Source organism: Rattus norvegicus, chromosome 18, assembly GCF_036323735.1.
Source record: "Rattus norvegicus strain BN/NHsdMcwi chromosome 18, GRCr8, whole genome shotgun sequence".
NCBI lineage: Eukaryota > Metazoa > Chordata > Mammalia > Rodentia > Muridae > Rattus > Rattus norvegicus.
In genome coordinates, this window is record NC_086036.1 from 30539771 (window position 1) to 30555595 (window position 15825).

At 41.3% G+C, this 15825-nt stretch overlaps 1 protein-coding gene across 2 annotated transcripts in view; it reads left to right on the top strand.

The window, feature by feature from the left end:
- Positions 1-15825, top strand: part of Ndfip1 (Nedd4 family interacting protein 1) — a 50269-nt gene that overhangs the window by 22840 nt on the left and 11604 nt on the right. For both annotated transcript variants that reach the window (XM_006254633.5, NM_001013059.1), the window contains exons 2-5: positions 3788-3875; positions 8204-8334; positions 12332-12419; positions 13107-13231. In XM_006254633.5, the coding sequence (XP_006254695.1) occupies positions 3788-3875; positions 8204-8334; positions 12332-12419; positions 13107-13231 (432 nt within the window). The remainder of the gene's footprint in view (positions 1-3787; positions 3876-8203; positions 8335-12331; positions 12420-13106; positions 13232-15825) is intronic.

Here is a 15825-nt window from a genome sequence, read left to right on the forward strand (position 1 = left end):
CCCAAAAAGTATCATGGCAGATTAAGACCATGAACCAAGTGGGACTGTGGGAAAGTCAGGACAAAGTGCAAGAGTGTGACAGAGCAAAAAGCCACTTGAAATTTCAGATTATTACATTATTGACTTATTTTCATCTTAAACTTTTTTAACATTAAACATAGCACCTTGTATATGGCTCCTTAGGCAGGCAGGCAAGATCTCAGTGTGTAGCAGCCCAGGCTAGCCTGGAACTTGTCCTTAATGTTGCAGCTCCAACCTCCCAAGTACTGAGGTTATAGGTGTGAGCCACTACATCTGGCCTTTTCTGTGTATTTGTAAGAAATGTTTTGGTTTTGTTTGTAAAAAAAAAAAAAAAAAAAAAAGAGTCATTATTGTTTATCACAATAAAGATGAAATACGTTAGAATTTTAACAAAGGCAATGTAATGGGGGAAAATGTAGCTTTAGTGGTATTTGTGAGTCTCGAGAGTAACCATCAGAGACCTCCTTTCTCAGTAGCATTTGGTGTGCTCTGAGTTAAGTTCCCCATTTTAGACCTGCCTCAAAGACCCATTCACTACAGCCAGGCCCAACTGTGGCAGTTAAGCTCGACCTGGGCTCCCTTGACGCAGCGGATAGAAGAGTGGGATCCTTTCCAGCCTTGACCCAGGGAAAAACATGCTCATTCCCTGTGAGCATCCAGAGAGAGGATCTCCTAGAGGAACATGGCTGGGTAGGCTGCACCAGAAGGTTCCCAGGGACAGAACAGGAGAGTGGGCAGAGTCCAACATGGAGCCAGGCACACTGTTCTGGTTAGTTGTGGTGTGTATATTTCTCTGTGTAGACACCAAGTCCCAGAGCGTAAGAATGTAAATGCTTATGTTTCTGCTGTTCAGCAGGCCATCTTAAACCTAGATGGTGATCAGCACATGTGGCCTTGGAATGTCATTACCTTTGCTCCCTCTCCCCAGTAGTGGTGTGTTTTAGAGCAGCTTTCCTGAGCCTAATCTTAGCAGCAGCAGTGTGGAGTAATTAGATTTCTGCATGAGGAGGAGAAGGCTGTGCGTGGGGGGTCATCCCAACATGGGCCTCCATAGTCTTAATGTTTTTGTGGGAGTTGCTTTTGTTTTTCCTCTTTTTAGTTGAAAAATGTATGGTTCTAAAATACCGAGGGAAAAAAATCTTGACCTGGTAATGTTTCTCTTTTCCTCACCAAAGAGATGGTGTTTCTGAGAGGGCTGGAATTTCTCTGTTCTGTAATCTGTTACCCTGCTGGAGAGTTATCACATTTCTAGGTTGCTAGGAGACAGGCGGCCTATCTTAGAGCTATTGGCATGGCAGACTTCTTTACCTCCTGAGTTTTTTGAATGTTTGTGTTTCTTAGAACTGCCAGGCTTCCTTTCTGAAACCAAGTTATGTAGAGGAAACATGCTTGCTTTGACCAGACTCCAGAACTTTAAAGCAGATTAGAAATGTCAAGCTAGGTTGAAAACGGTACCAACTGCTAGGGCTACGTCTGCATTCTTGTGGCTTGCTCTTGCTTATTCTGTCTCTTGCTTGGTGCTGCTTCTCTCATACGGTGCTGATTAGTTATGAGGAGGCCGAGAGCATCTTTCTTGGGGTCAGACAATATTAAGACCATTGATTGAGGAGACCTCTGCTGCCAGGAGCTCTGAATAATTGACTGTCTGATGTCCCTGGAACATCTGCTTTCCTTATATTTTTGGTTGTGAGCCTAGCCTTTCACAGCTGAGCCATCTCTCCAGCCCAACATCTGCTTTCCTATAGCTATTTCACCTGTATGCTTTCATTTCCGAGGGAAAGCTTACCTTAGGTTACAATGCAATTATTTGGGGGGTGTCCTAAGTTTAAGGTTAGATTGTTAGAGCTAAGAAATGGGTTTAAGTCAGAAATGTTAACACATGCCTCTAGTCCCAGTATGTGAGACAAGAGAATTAGTGGTTCCAGACCAGCCCAAGGTACACAGGAAAACTCTGTCTTAAAAAAAAAAACAAGGCCTGAATGAAAATCAGTGGTAAAATGCTGTACTAGGTTTCATACCCAGCACGGGGATTTGGGGAGGGGGGGGGTGGCAGCGGCGGCGGCAAAAAGTGTCTAGATGATACATGCTACTAAGAATATGGCCCAAGAACCCACGTCAAACTAAATTTTTGTAGTATCTAGTTCTGTATAGCTCATGTTTGGAGATTGACGCATGTCAGAACCCTGAGCTCTGTTCTGTTCTATCTCAGATCACTATGGACCGCTTTGTAAAGTGTGCTTAAGAGCTGGCGTGTTTCACAAGCACCTCAATTGACTTCCTGTGTGGTAATACCGAAAACAGGACCAGACCTTATTGCTTACATCAGTAAATTCCCTTCATAGTTTAACTCTAGTCTAGGACAGCTCATTTAAAAACTGTAATCTATTGAGACATCTCTGTCTTTATAACAGTGACTTGGGTGGGCCTTCCATAGCAGCAGCAATAGGCAAACACACAGACACACACAGACACACACAGACACACACAGACACACACACACACACACACACACACACACACACACACACAGTGTGAGCTATTTAAAATAACTGGAGAGTCAGCTCTGCTATAGACCACTTATCTGGCATTCCTAAAACCTAGTGTTTGATTCCAAGCTCTAAAACACTAAATTAGATAACTCAGAATCTAGCCACCCAGAACAAGAACAAGGCTGAGATAGGGAAAGACGAGTGCTGACACAAGGCTAGGAGTTGTTTTCAGAACTGTCCCAATTACTTACTGTTTTTTGTTTTGTTTTGTTTTTTTAAGATTTATTTATTTATTATATATAAGTACACTGTAGCTGTCTTCAGACACACCAGAAGAGGGCATTGAATCCCATTACAGATGGTTGTGAGCCACCATGTGGTTGCTGGGATTTGAACTCAGGACCTCTGGGAGAGCAGTCAGTGCTCTTAACCGCTGAGCCATCTCTCCAGCCCCCAATTACTTACTGTTAAATGTCTGCACACAAACTAAATAAAATGGCATGGCTTGGTTTGCCTATCTTCATTATTTGTCCTATCAGATTACTTTTCTGAGTTTAGAGAAATTATGCAAGTGACAAATGTTCAGTACTAACAATTAGAGCCTAAATGTAATCAGGAAGAAATCCTTCCTACTTCTGTTACCTGAGATAGTGCTGAACTGTAGCTATGTACTGTTCTTGATCTTCCCATTTATATAATTAACTTTATGCAGACAAAATTATACAATGAGTAGTTTGATAAAAATCAGCCTTTTTTTTTCATGTAATAGTTCTGTAAGTATCTAAGTTGTCAAGTTTTCTTCATTTATATATTTCTTTCCTGAATCTTATTTTTGATAGCTGGGCATAGTGGCACACACCTGGAATCCCAACACTTAAGAAGCAGAGGTGGCAAGGCTAGAAGTTCAAGGCCTTTATCAACTTCATAGCAAATTTGGGGCAAGCCTGGGCTACATTTAGCTTTTTCTTGGCAAGTCTCATATTTTATATAGTCCAGTCTTGTCTACAACTCTTGATGCTCCTGCCTCAGCTTCTCAAGTGCTGGGTCTATATAAAGATACCATGCCTACTTGGAGTATTATTCTTACGTACCTTCTTTTTGTTTGATTATTTCCATAAAATATTTCTTCCTGGGAATAGAATACTTTAGAGGAGGGTTTGCACAGTTGAAGGTGTAGGAAACAAGCATAATGCCAGGCAGCCTTCCAGATCGGCCAAAACTCTAGTTTTCGGTTTGCGTCTTTACAGTTTGTGTTGATCTCTGATGTTTTTACTCAGTTGCAGAATGAAGAGGAGCCTGGGGAGCGGGAACAGACTGCGGGTGACGCCCCTCCACCCTACAGCAGCATCTCTGCGGAGAGTGCAGGTGGGTGCCTGACGCTCACTCACACTTGTCCAGTAGATGTTGGTTGGTGTTTGTCTTCTCAGCAGCTTTCCACACGTTTTCTTTGGCTTGAATTTTAATTATAGCCCAAGGTGAAAACTGGTGTTTTTGTTATCATACTCTAAAGAACAGACGAACACACCCTTCCTTTCTTTCCAGCTGGTAAAGAAGGGCTTTATTAGTGAGGAAACAGACACACAATGTAAGACACACAGAGAAGATGACCCTCTGCAAAGCAAAAGAAAGACTCTGGAAGCTGAAGCTTCCAAACCCCATTCACCACGATGCCTTTTTGGAGAGCTCAGTTTCATTTCCAGCTGACTCATAAAGGAAGAGGAAACTGAGGAATACTTTTATACTTGATGTCAAACACCTGCAGCCTCAGCCCTGAAGTGCTTAACAATTTGAGGTTAGCCTGACTACATGAGACCTTGTTTCAAAAACAAAGAAAAGCCAAAATAAAAACACGAGGAAAGGAAGGGTTGAGGAACTGCTTGACCACCTGGTTTTCATAATTTTTTTCATTAGAGAAGCTTCTCATGTGTGTGAGAAAAAAACATAATGTTAGTAGAACTTTTGGTAACCAGAGTTTCTGATAATCATTTCTGCTATAGTCCTTCAAAGTTCACCAGTTTTGTTTTAAAAGTAGACTTATATATATTTTATGTAGGAGTGTTTTGCTTGCATGGAGTCTATGGAATTGCTGGAACTGGAGCTACAAATGGTTGTGAACTACCATGAGTGCTGGGAATCAAATCCAGGTCCTCTGCAAGAGCAACGAGTACTCTTAGTCACTGAGCTGTTGCTTCAGCTCCAGTTCACCAGTTTGAATAGAGCCACTTCCATATTCTATAAAACAGGATTGTGGCCGAGTGGCAAGTAGAGCCATGTGCCCCTGCTGAACCCCAACCTCTACTTCATCATTCATCTTTGTAAAGCCTTAACAGCCTTATCATCCTTTTATTTTGGCGCTTGGGAAGGCTGCTGATAGTTGATATGAGATTGGTTCCATTAGGCTGGGGTCCTAAAGCCACCATTTTAATTGTGTGGAACATAGGTCAGCATCTTACCTCTAGTCTGGCTTTAGTTTCTAAGCTCTGTTCTTGGTTTTCTTGCATTTCAATTCCCTTATAGTAGTTATGGTTCTTTTATTTGTGAGCTCCTGAAACTTAACCTGCTAAATTTCAAACTTTGGAAGAACTGGAGATTATGTCATGGGATCAGCCTAAGACTAGGACACCAAGAGTCTGGGAATATAGCTCAGTGCTTGCTTGCTGTGTATGAGGCCCTGGGTTACACGACTGTGATCATGAATATTGATCTTCCCTTAAATGTACCCACCTCATTAATAAGAGTTTAGATTCATTGTTTCATTCACGATCAAAATTCCTTTGTTATTTACTACCCAGAATCATTCCTTCCTGATGTGTATTTGAATATCTACCCTCTGTAGTTGTACATTTTTTGTTTTGCAGGAGTTGGTTTTGTTTTGTTTATTGAGGCAGACTCTCATAGCTCATAAAAGCAACTCTATGTAGCTGGGGCTTGCCTTAACTCCTGACCCTCCTGCTTCCAACTTTTAACCAGTTTAGATATTCTTTCTCAAATACTTCTACCTTATTAATCTACATTCTATATTCTTCCTAAAGATTCTCCTTTTGACATAGGGATTATAACTAGATATAATCTCTAGTAGAAAAATCCAATTAGATAGTGGGGTCATTATCAGTTGTGGAGGATGTGTGTGTGTGTGTGGGGAGGGGGGGAGGGAGAGAGAGAGAGGGAGGGAGGCAGGCAGAGGCAGAGACAGTGAGTGTGAGTTTGGGACAGGATTTCATATATATGTGTAACTGCAATGTTAGTGGGCAGAGATAGGTGGATTCAAGAGCTCTCTGGCCAGCCAGTCTAACCAAGTGATAGAAGAAGGTATCCATTGTTAACCTCAGGCCTCCATGAATATGCACACACATGAACTTGTACATAAGCAAACATGGTACACCAAATACCCTCTCCCACACAAGCCCACACATAAAATGGGGAGGGGGGTTGTGATAGAGAAAGATATGCAGTGTTTACTTCTGTATGCATGTATGCTTAGACACAAAAGTGTTCACCACAAACATACATGCATATACCACAGACATACAAACAGAAAGTTGGCATCTGTGTAATGTCTTCCAACTTAGGAACATGGTCAAATACTCGCCCCGCCTCCCATTTATTGAGATTTTGTTTGTTGGTGGTTTATTCGGGTACAGCTAATGGCTTACAATAACTGTATATCCTTACTTTCCCCCCAAATTTATATGAACATGTTTATGTGTATATACCATGTTTGTGTGTATATACCATATTTGTGTGTATATACCATGTTAGTGTGTATATACCATGTTTGTGTGTATGTACCATGTTAGTGTGTATATGCCATGTTTGTGTGTATGTACCATGTTAGTGTGTATATACCATGTTTGTGTGTATGTACCATGTTAGTGTGTATATACCATGTTTGTGTGTGTATACTGTGTGTGTATATGCCATGTTTGTGTGTATGTACCATGTTAGTGTGTATATACCATGTTAGTGTGTATATACCATGTTTGTGTGTATATACCATGTTTGTGTGGGTACCAGCAGAGGCCAGAAAAGGGTATGGGATCCCCTGGGACTGGAGTTAAAAGAGGTTGTGAGCTTCACAGTGCAGGTTCTGGAAACTAAACTGGAGGCCTCTGGAGTGGTAGAAAGCACTTCTGAGCTGTCTTTCCAACCCTTTGTTCTCTTAATCTTGAGAGAGAAAGCTGTTAATAATTTACTAGTGACTGTTTTGTTTTGGTTTGTTTTGGTTTTTTGGGGGTTTTTTGTTTGTTTTTTTTTTTTTTGTTTGTTTGTTTTAGTATTTTTAAAAATGGATATCGAATTTTGTTTTGTTTTGTTTTGAGAAAGGGTCTTTCATAGACCAGGTTATCTTCATTAACTAGGTATAGGGAGAATGACCTTGAATTCCTGGTTTTCCTGCCTCCACCTGGATGGAAAGTGTTAGAATTACAGGGTTGTGCCACCACACCCAGCACCTGAGTACTGGGTATGGAGCTCATGCCTGTAACAGCCCTTGGAAGTCTGAGACTGGACACAGTTTGAGTACAGACTTTCTATATGTGGCTAGATGGTCTGTAGTTTTAATAATGCATTACAGTAAAAATAGTAAACTTACTGGGCATAGTAGCTCACATCTCTAATATCAGTACTCTGCAAGTCAAGGCAGAGCAATGGTAGTTTGAGGCCAGACTGTATTACACAGCAAGACCTTGTTCAGAGAAAAAATATTTAACAGAGAAGTTAATTTATAACTTGGGAATAAAAGAAAAATGGCAGATGAACTGTAGGATTCTCTTTTCAAAACTTAAAAAAAATATTGAGAAGTTAATCTTATAAATACATCTTTTCTGTTATGCTGAATCTTTGTAAGAGTAGTTGGTAAGCTAGAAATATACTGTTCAAAGGAGGAAATGAAGATTTCACAGAAGTATTTTATAACCAAATTAGTTACCTCAGCACATCAGAGAACAATATGAAGTAAAAACACGAGTGTAAGAGCAAGAGCACATGAATATTAAATGCTTCTTCTTAAATGTGTTAATAAGAGGAAACCACAGTATAGATCTTAGTGCATGTGTGAAGGCTTTTTAACCCTTTGATAGGAGATCTAAGCTGGCCTGGAGCTTGTGACCCTGTATCGTTCATATCCCAAGTACCTGGGGTCACAGGCATGTGCCACCATGCTGACTCATGTAAAGTGTTTGCCTAGTGTTTTTCCCTTAACTATTGAAATTACCAGGTTTAGTGGTCACTTAGGAGTCTGGGACAGGAGGATTCTAAGTTCAAGGGTAGCCTGGGCAGATGAAAAGTGAAGAGAGTTAGAGATGCACCTCGGTGGTACAGCTCTGGCCTGCAGTGCACAGGCCCCCTGGGTTTGATTCCCAGTTCCACAGAAGTAAATGCCTGTTACATTCATAGTGGGCCAGAACAATTGCAGTAAGGATGTAAAGTGAGTTTTGTTTCCTTTTTTATTTTTACTTGTTTGTTTATTTATAGATAGAGTCTCACTATGTAGTCTTGGCTGGATTAGAACTTGCTCTGTAGACCAAGCTGCTCTTGAACTCATAGAGATCCACCTGCCTTTGTCTCCTGAGTGCTAGAATTAAAGGCATGGTAAATTTGGTTTTTAAATATACACTTAAAAATCATTCTGAGTGTTACATTCATTTATCAATATCTTTTGCTTCAGATAGATTTTTTACTCCTTTTTTCTGCAGCATATTTTGACTACAAAGATGAATCTGGGTTTCCAAAGCCCCCATCTTATAATGTGGCTACAACACTGCCCAGCTATGACGAGGCTGAGAGAACCAAGGCTGAAGCCACCATCCCTTTGGTTCCTGGAAGAGTAAGCAGTTTCTTTGTTTGTGCTGTTTTGGGCTGCTTAGTTGGAATTCTTAACTATCGAATTACTATTATCGAATTTGAGCATATACATTTTCTTATGGGACACTAATCATTTTTTCCTGAATGTGATGCACTAGGCAGCAAATCAATGATCTGTACATTTTCCTGTATTTCTACCACGACCTCCCTGTAAACTTCCAGGAGAAGACTTAGGAAATACGCTGGTTATGCCTTACTTGGACACTTTGGTATTAGCTAATAGCTGTTAGGGATGCCTGTGAAGAGAAGCGATACAAATGACTCCATTGAATTAAACTCGATGAGACCTAGCATCATCCAGATAAATATTGTGCCTCAGACATTCCAGATTATGCCATTTGTAGATTCAGATCCCTTCCGGCTTGCTGGGGATGGGAGCTAGCAGAGATTAAGATTGATGCCCGTAAGAGTAGGAGTGTAGTTCTGTTGGTAGAGTGCTTGCCTAGCGTGTATAGACCGCAGGTTTGATCTCCAACATAGCATACATCAAATATGGTGGCACATACCTGTAATCCCACCACACTGGAGGTAGAAGCAGGAGGATTAGAAGTTTTAGGTCATGTTCAGCTGCATACTGAGTTCATAGCCAGCCTGAAATACATGGGATGCTGGAAGGAAGGAATCAAAAGTAAGCAGACACTCAGTAAGTGGCAGCAGCAGGCAGCACCTTCTAGTGTGCCTGCTGTTGGACAGCCTTGGACCCCTAGCTCTACTTAATAGTAGAGAAGTAAAGACCAAATGAGCATCCTTTTATTGGGTCTGACATCGCAGACTGAGGAAGCAAGCCAGGAGAGTTTGTCTCCTAGCCAACTTACCAAGTAGACCCAAACAACCTGCTTATGTAGCCAGTGAAGGTGTTTGCACCAATTACAGCAGGTCTTTCATGCAAGGGAAGGTTTCTGTTTATGCCTGTCACTGCATCTTACTTTTTGTGCCAGCCACAGCAATGCCTCTGCAAGGTCACCAAAAAGTGTTCCCTCTCTGGTCTAGCACTTTTAATAGTGCTTCTGTCCAGGGTTCCAGTGAGAGGTAGGTTTCCTTCATCTTTTTCATGTAAAATTGTCACTGCACTCTGAAGACCTGTTGAAATCTGCAGTGAATAGATCAGTATAGGAGTTAGCTCAGGTTAATTACAGAACACTTAAAATTCTTTAGACAAGTGAGCGTGCTTAGGAACTTCCTACTTAGCTATATAAAGGTACTTTTATGCAGGGTCTAATATATTTTGCAGTGGATAAGTAAGGAGATTTGTTTGCATGGAGCTTAACATCCAGTTTAGGTAAAAGGTTCCCCAGTACTCATACCTATACTGCGCAAGAGCTGTGGACACCAAGAACTGTGCCCTTTACTAGATAATCTCTAGGCAGAAGATTGGGTTTGTAGATAGCTTAGAGTTTTGATAGAGGGAAAAGCCTAGAACATACATTTGTTCAATCAGGGGTTTTGTGGATAGAATGATTAGTTTTATGTCAGCAAGGAGTTTATGAAGGGAGTCTGGAGACATGACCAGAACTGTCGTTTCTTTTTTTCGGAGCTGGGGACCGAACCCAGGGCCTTGCGCTTGCTAGGCAAGCGCTCTACCACTGAGCTAAATGCCCAATCCTGGAACTGTCGTTTCTTGTGTCCTTGGAACAATAAGCTGAGACGTTTGCAGCTGGTGTGGAGCTTAGGGAGAATCTTCCAAGTTTGAACAAGAATATGTAAAGACTAGTGGGATTTTGAAAGCATGAACCTAGCAACAGTATAGAGGGAGTCACGGGGTATACAGAGGATACAAAGAAAAACTAAAGATACAGACAGTGCTCTCAGAAGTTACCTAAGTTATCCTTGCAGTATATCTTCGAGTAATTATACAATATAAATACTAAAACAGAACTACTTTCAATATGGGATCACATTCTGTAAATAATAATAAGTCAGAATATTAGATATTTCCTAATTTTAAAAAGTATAAAACAAATTATGTATCATAAAATTTTCCAACAGTGGAGGAAGTTTGTGTAGTTCCTAGTCTCCAGAGGGAATGCCAGTGGCATTTGTTGTGGATTTCCCAATACCTTTTTGCTATAAAACAAGTTTTATTTGTCTCAAAGACATTTTGCTTTCATTTGAGAAGCCCTTACTGAGCTATGTAAAAGTGTGGTCAGTTTTACTTTGAGGTTGTATCCATGTTACTTTCAAATTATTCAATACATAGTCTCCATCATTTAAAAAGGCAAGCCACAACACCGTGGTGTTACCCAGGCCTGTGTTCCTTCTAGACTGTAATAATAAGAGTCGTTTTTTCAGATTAGAATGGACAGATCCATCTGTTGGGAAGGACTGAGTTGTTCAATCTGTACTCCAGTGCAAACATATGTTGCTGAGCACTGGACAGCCAGGTGCTCTTCTTAGATGAGCGCACTGTCCTTGCCCCTGGGTTCAGCCTCAGGAAGCACTGATGCCAGTGTTACCTCTTCAGTGGGCTCTAGGTTCCTGGTATTATAGGCCTCAGTCTTAGTTAGGGTTTTATTGCTGTGAAGAGTTACCATGACCAAGGCAACTCTTATAAAGGCAAAAACATTTAATTGGAGCTGGCTTAGAGATTCAGAGGTTCAGTACATTATCATCATGGCAGGAAGCATGGCAGCATGCAGGGAGACAGGGTGCTGGAGAAGTCGCTGAGAGTTCTGCATCTTGATCCACAGGCAGCCAGGAGGAGTCTGTCTATCTTCCACTCTGGGCAGAGCCTGGGCATAGGAAGAGACCTCAACCCCCGATCCCCATAGTGACACACTTCCTCCAACAAGGCCATACCTCCTAATAGTACCATTCCCCATGAGTCAAGACTAAAAAACATGAATCTTTGGGGGCCAAACCTAGTCAAACCACCACAGCCTCCAACAAAGCCTGTGTAGGTAATTTTTTTTCTTGTTGGAGATAGGGTCTGATTATGTATCCCTTGGTAGACTGGAACTTACTATTTAGATCAGGCTGGCTTAGAAATCAGAGTTCTGCCTGCCTCTACCTCTCTTGAATTCTGGGGTTCAAGATGTGCCCAGCTGAGGATTTTCTTGAAAGAATTTGGTATGGGGCTAGAAATGTAGCTTAATGGTAGAGTTCCTGCTTGGCGTTTGTGAGGACCTGGGTTCAGTCTACAGTACAAATAATAACTAATAATAAGAATAGTGGGGCTGGAGAGATGGCTCAGTGGTTAAGAGCACTGTCTGTTCTTCCTGAGGTCCTGAGTTCAATTTCCAGCACCTATTTGGCAGCTCACAACTGTCTGTAACTCCTTGTCTTAGTCAGGGTTTTTATTCCTGCACAAACAAAACATCACGACCAAGAAGCAAGTTGGGGACGAAAGGGTTTATTCAGCTTACACTTCCACATTGATGTTCATCACCAAAGGAAGTCAGGACTGGAACTCAAAGCAGGAGTCAGGAACTGATGCAGAGGCCATGGAGGGTTGTTACTTACTGGCTTGCTCAGCTTGCTCTCATAGAACCCAAGACAACCAGCCCAGAGACAGAGGGCTGGGTCCTCCTTCCCGTGATCACTAGTTGAGAAAATGCCTCACAGCTGGGTCTCATGGAGGCATTTCCTCAACTGAGGCTCCTTTCTCTGTGATAACTCCAGCTTGTGTCAAGTTGACACACAAAACTAGCCAGTACACTCCTGTTCCAGGGGATCCAACACCCTCACACAGACATGCAGTCATAAACACCAATAAAATAAAAATAAATTTAATTTAAAAAATAAGAATAGTAACTAAGACTATGAAATAAATAGTTTAGAAGGAAGGCTCTGGAGATACTAAAATGATTGTATCTGCTCTAAGTTGCTGAGCGTTAACGCTCATAGTTCTGAGTTGAACCAGTAATAAATGCACTCTTAGATCCTTGTGTTTTTCCGGATGTCACTCCTTTGTCTAGAAGTAATTCATTATGACCTTGTCTCATTCTTTTTCCTTCATGTAGGATGAAGATTTTGTGGGTCGGGATGATTTTGATGATGCTGACCAGCTGAGGATAGGAAACGATGGGATTTTTATGTTAACCTTTTTCAGTAAGTTTGTACACACCAGGCACTCCTACAGACCCGAGTGCTCTGAGTTCATCAGTGGAAAGGATGATTAAAGCAGTTATGGGGCTGCATCTGTACACAACACAGGTCAAGTCCAATCTTCCAGGGTCCACTGCTGTCACACCCGCTCATACCTGTGTGGCCGAGTGAGAGTGCCAACTTTGATAGGTTTTGTCCTGTAAACGTCTATTTTTCTGATAGATCAAAGTCAATCTGGTTTCCCACTTTTTATGTTGTCTTATATTTATGTTTTTATGTTCCTCATTTAGCAATGGGCACTTTTTATTTACTCTATTAAAAGCACAGAAAGTGTAATGCAAAAGAAGGGATGCCAAGAGCTGTCAGAAAACAGCAGGAGGATGAGAAACTTGAATCACATTCCTCTGGGAGCTCCAGTTTAATTTCCAAAGCGTTTAGTTTACTTATTAACCTGTATGGCAGCAAAGACAGAAACAGGTTGTTGGGCATTGACAGCAGCACCATGGAGGATAAAGCAAGAGACTCAGAGTCTTTTCCTTTGCTCTTGAGGGAGATGGAATAAAGAGCGGCGCCTGTGGGGAGGCGGAGGTGGGCTGTCCAGGTGAAGCTGTCTTTCTGTCCTTGAGAGCCACACAAGCAGAGGCTGCTGCAGCGTGCACTTCTAACACACCTTTCCCTCCACTCTTACAGTGGCATTCCTCTTCAACTGGATTGGGTTTTTCTTGTCTTTTTGCCTGACCACCTCAGCTGCGGGAAGGTATGGGGCCATCTCAGGATTTGGTCTTTCTCTAATTAAGTGGATCCTTATTGTCAGGGTAAGTTGCATAGCAGAGAACATAGATTGTGAAGAGAGGCAGTAATTAGAATGACTTGAATGTTGTCATTTTTGCCTTTTGTTATTTCGACATGTAAAGTGATAATTTGGTTTGTCTTTGTTCTGTTTCCACGATAAACTGAGCTAAAATCAATTGCAGAGTTCCTGTCTCCATATTTCATGTTCAAATTCAAGCAGGTGATCTATCTTACAGGTTGTTTTGATGCTTAAAATATGCTAATGAATGTATAGTCTGGAGTTTTTATAACACAAAGAGTATTTGCAATCTCACAAGAGGTAGGCATCCTTCACGTTAATTCTCTTGAAATTTTAATCTCACAACTTTATTTATCTTTCTTTAATTTTTCCTACTAGGACTGAGGTTAAGTATTTACTGCTCCATAGGGAATTTCTTTTAATAAAATTATAAAAATGTGTGTCTTTAATATAAGAATACCCAGGTGAAATTACATAAAATACTTTAAATTCTAGAACATCTAGGGGTTTTTTTTTTTTTTTCTTTTTTCTTTTTTCTTTTTTTTTCGGAGCTGGGGACCGAACCCAGGGCCTTGCGCTTGCTAGGCAAGCGCTCTACCACTGAGCTAAATCCCCCACCCCACATATAGGGTTTTTAAAAAACAAAATTAGCTTTAATTTATTCAAAGTCACACAGCTATATAAAATGGCTTCAAAGAGGGAGCCAAAGTCCACAAGATGCTTGGCCTGGGTTTCTAGAAATTCTTTAAGCCCAAAATATGCATATGCTCAGTCTCCTAGAACTCAGGGCTTGGGCCCTCCCAGTGTTATCAGAATACTCCTTGATGGAGTGCCTGATCTCGACGGAGCTGCTGTGAGAGTTGAGGATTTGATACAAAGTATACATTAAAAGTTCAGATGTTTCTTGGTGGTAATGATGATCACCTTTAATCCCAGCACTTGGGAGGCAGAGACAGGCTGATCTACAGAATCTCAGGATAGCCAGGGATACACAAGAGAAACCCTGTCCTAAAAAACAAAAATAGAAAGCCTGATGTTGAATCAGGTTCACCAGTGGGTTCAATAAAGTATACTTTGCTGCTACACATAGGCAACCCACACTGTAATCCCAGCAGAGATGGGTGGGTCTGTGAGTTTAATCCAGCCTGTCACATAGTGAGTTCCAGGCCAGCTAGGGCTGTACAGAAAAGGCTGTCTACAAACAAACCAAGTCTCCTTTGTCTTCAGATGAGCTTGTTGCTATTGTCAACCTGTCTGGCAAAGCCAGATTACTATAATTCGGCATATCGTGGCTGGGAAGATGGTTCAGTAGATATGAGCACCTGCTTTCAAGTGTGAGGACCTCAGTTGTCCCCACCCACATAAAAAGATAACTGTCCAAGTCTGTAACCTCCACAGTGCTGGAAGTGGAGATGGGCAGGGCCCAGAGTCTGCTGGCCAGCAGTTTAGTCCAAAGGCAAGTGTCTGGTTTAGTGAGACCTTGTCTTGAGGAGATTAGGTGAAGAGTGGTAGAAGCAGACATCTGATGTCCTGCTCTGGCTTCTGTTGTGTGTCAGAACACAGGTACATCTTTCATTGTGCATGGCATTACACATAAACAACACACATAAGTAATTAATGGATGTTAATTGTCCATTGCAGTTTTTCACAGCAGTTCTAAAGAGCTCATTAGCTATTTTGGGAATCCAAAATCCTTTGAAAATTAGATAATTGTGGGCTTTTCCCTGGATAGCTAATTTATATAGCTAAAAGCATGGACTTTAAGGAAAATAAGAAAAGAGTCAAAACTCGTGGACTTTTAAGACCCAACTGCAAGAGAAGTTGTTCCTTCTTTTTAAATTTTATTGTTAACTTTATTAATAAATAAAATATTAAGATCTAGGGAAAGTCCTTGCCACAAAATTGTGATGTCCTAAAACCTATGTAAAAGCCAGATGTAATATAGTACATGGTTTGTAACACTGGTGCTCCTGTGGGGAGATAAGAGGCAAAGAAGACTCTCTGGAAGGGAAGCAGGTCAGCTAGTACCTTGTACACATGCGTGCGTGCGTGCGTGCATGCGTGCGTGCAGAATAGAAAGAAAGGAAAGAAAAGAAAGTATGCATTGGGGCCTTCTGTATTTCTGCTTTTCAGTTTCAGTTGCTTCTGGTTAAAGTGCAAATTTTTCAAAAAGAAACAGTAAGGTTTTTGTTTGTTTGTTTCATTGTTTTGAAATGTCTTAATATTTAGCTGTGTAGACTAGTCTGGCTTTGAACTTTCAGCAATCCACCTGCCTCTGTCTCCATAGTGTTAGGATCAAAGGCATGCACCACCATTCCTGGCCCTGATTGATAAGTTTTAAATGGTGTGCATTTAAAAGAACAGTAATAATTTCTCAAACCGTCCTGTGTAAAGCTTGCCTTGCTCAGGAGCCATCCTGGCTATCAGGTCATCTTGGTATCACAGTGCTTGTGGTTAAAATCCTTATTTTAAATGGTGATGGCAGACTGGAGAGATGGCTCAGTGGTTAAGAGCACTGACTGCTCTTCCAGAGGTCCTGAGTTCAAATCCCAGCAACCACATGGTGGCTCAGAACCATCTGTAATGGGATCTGATGCC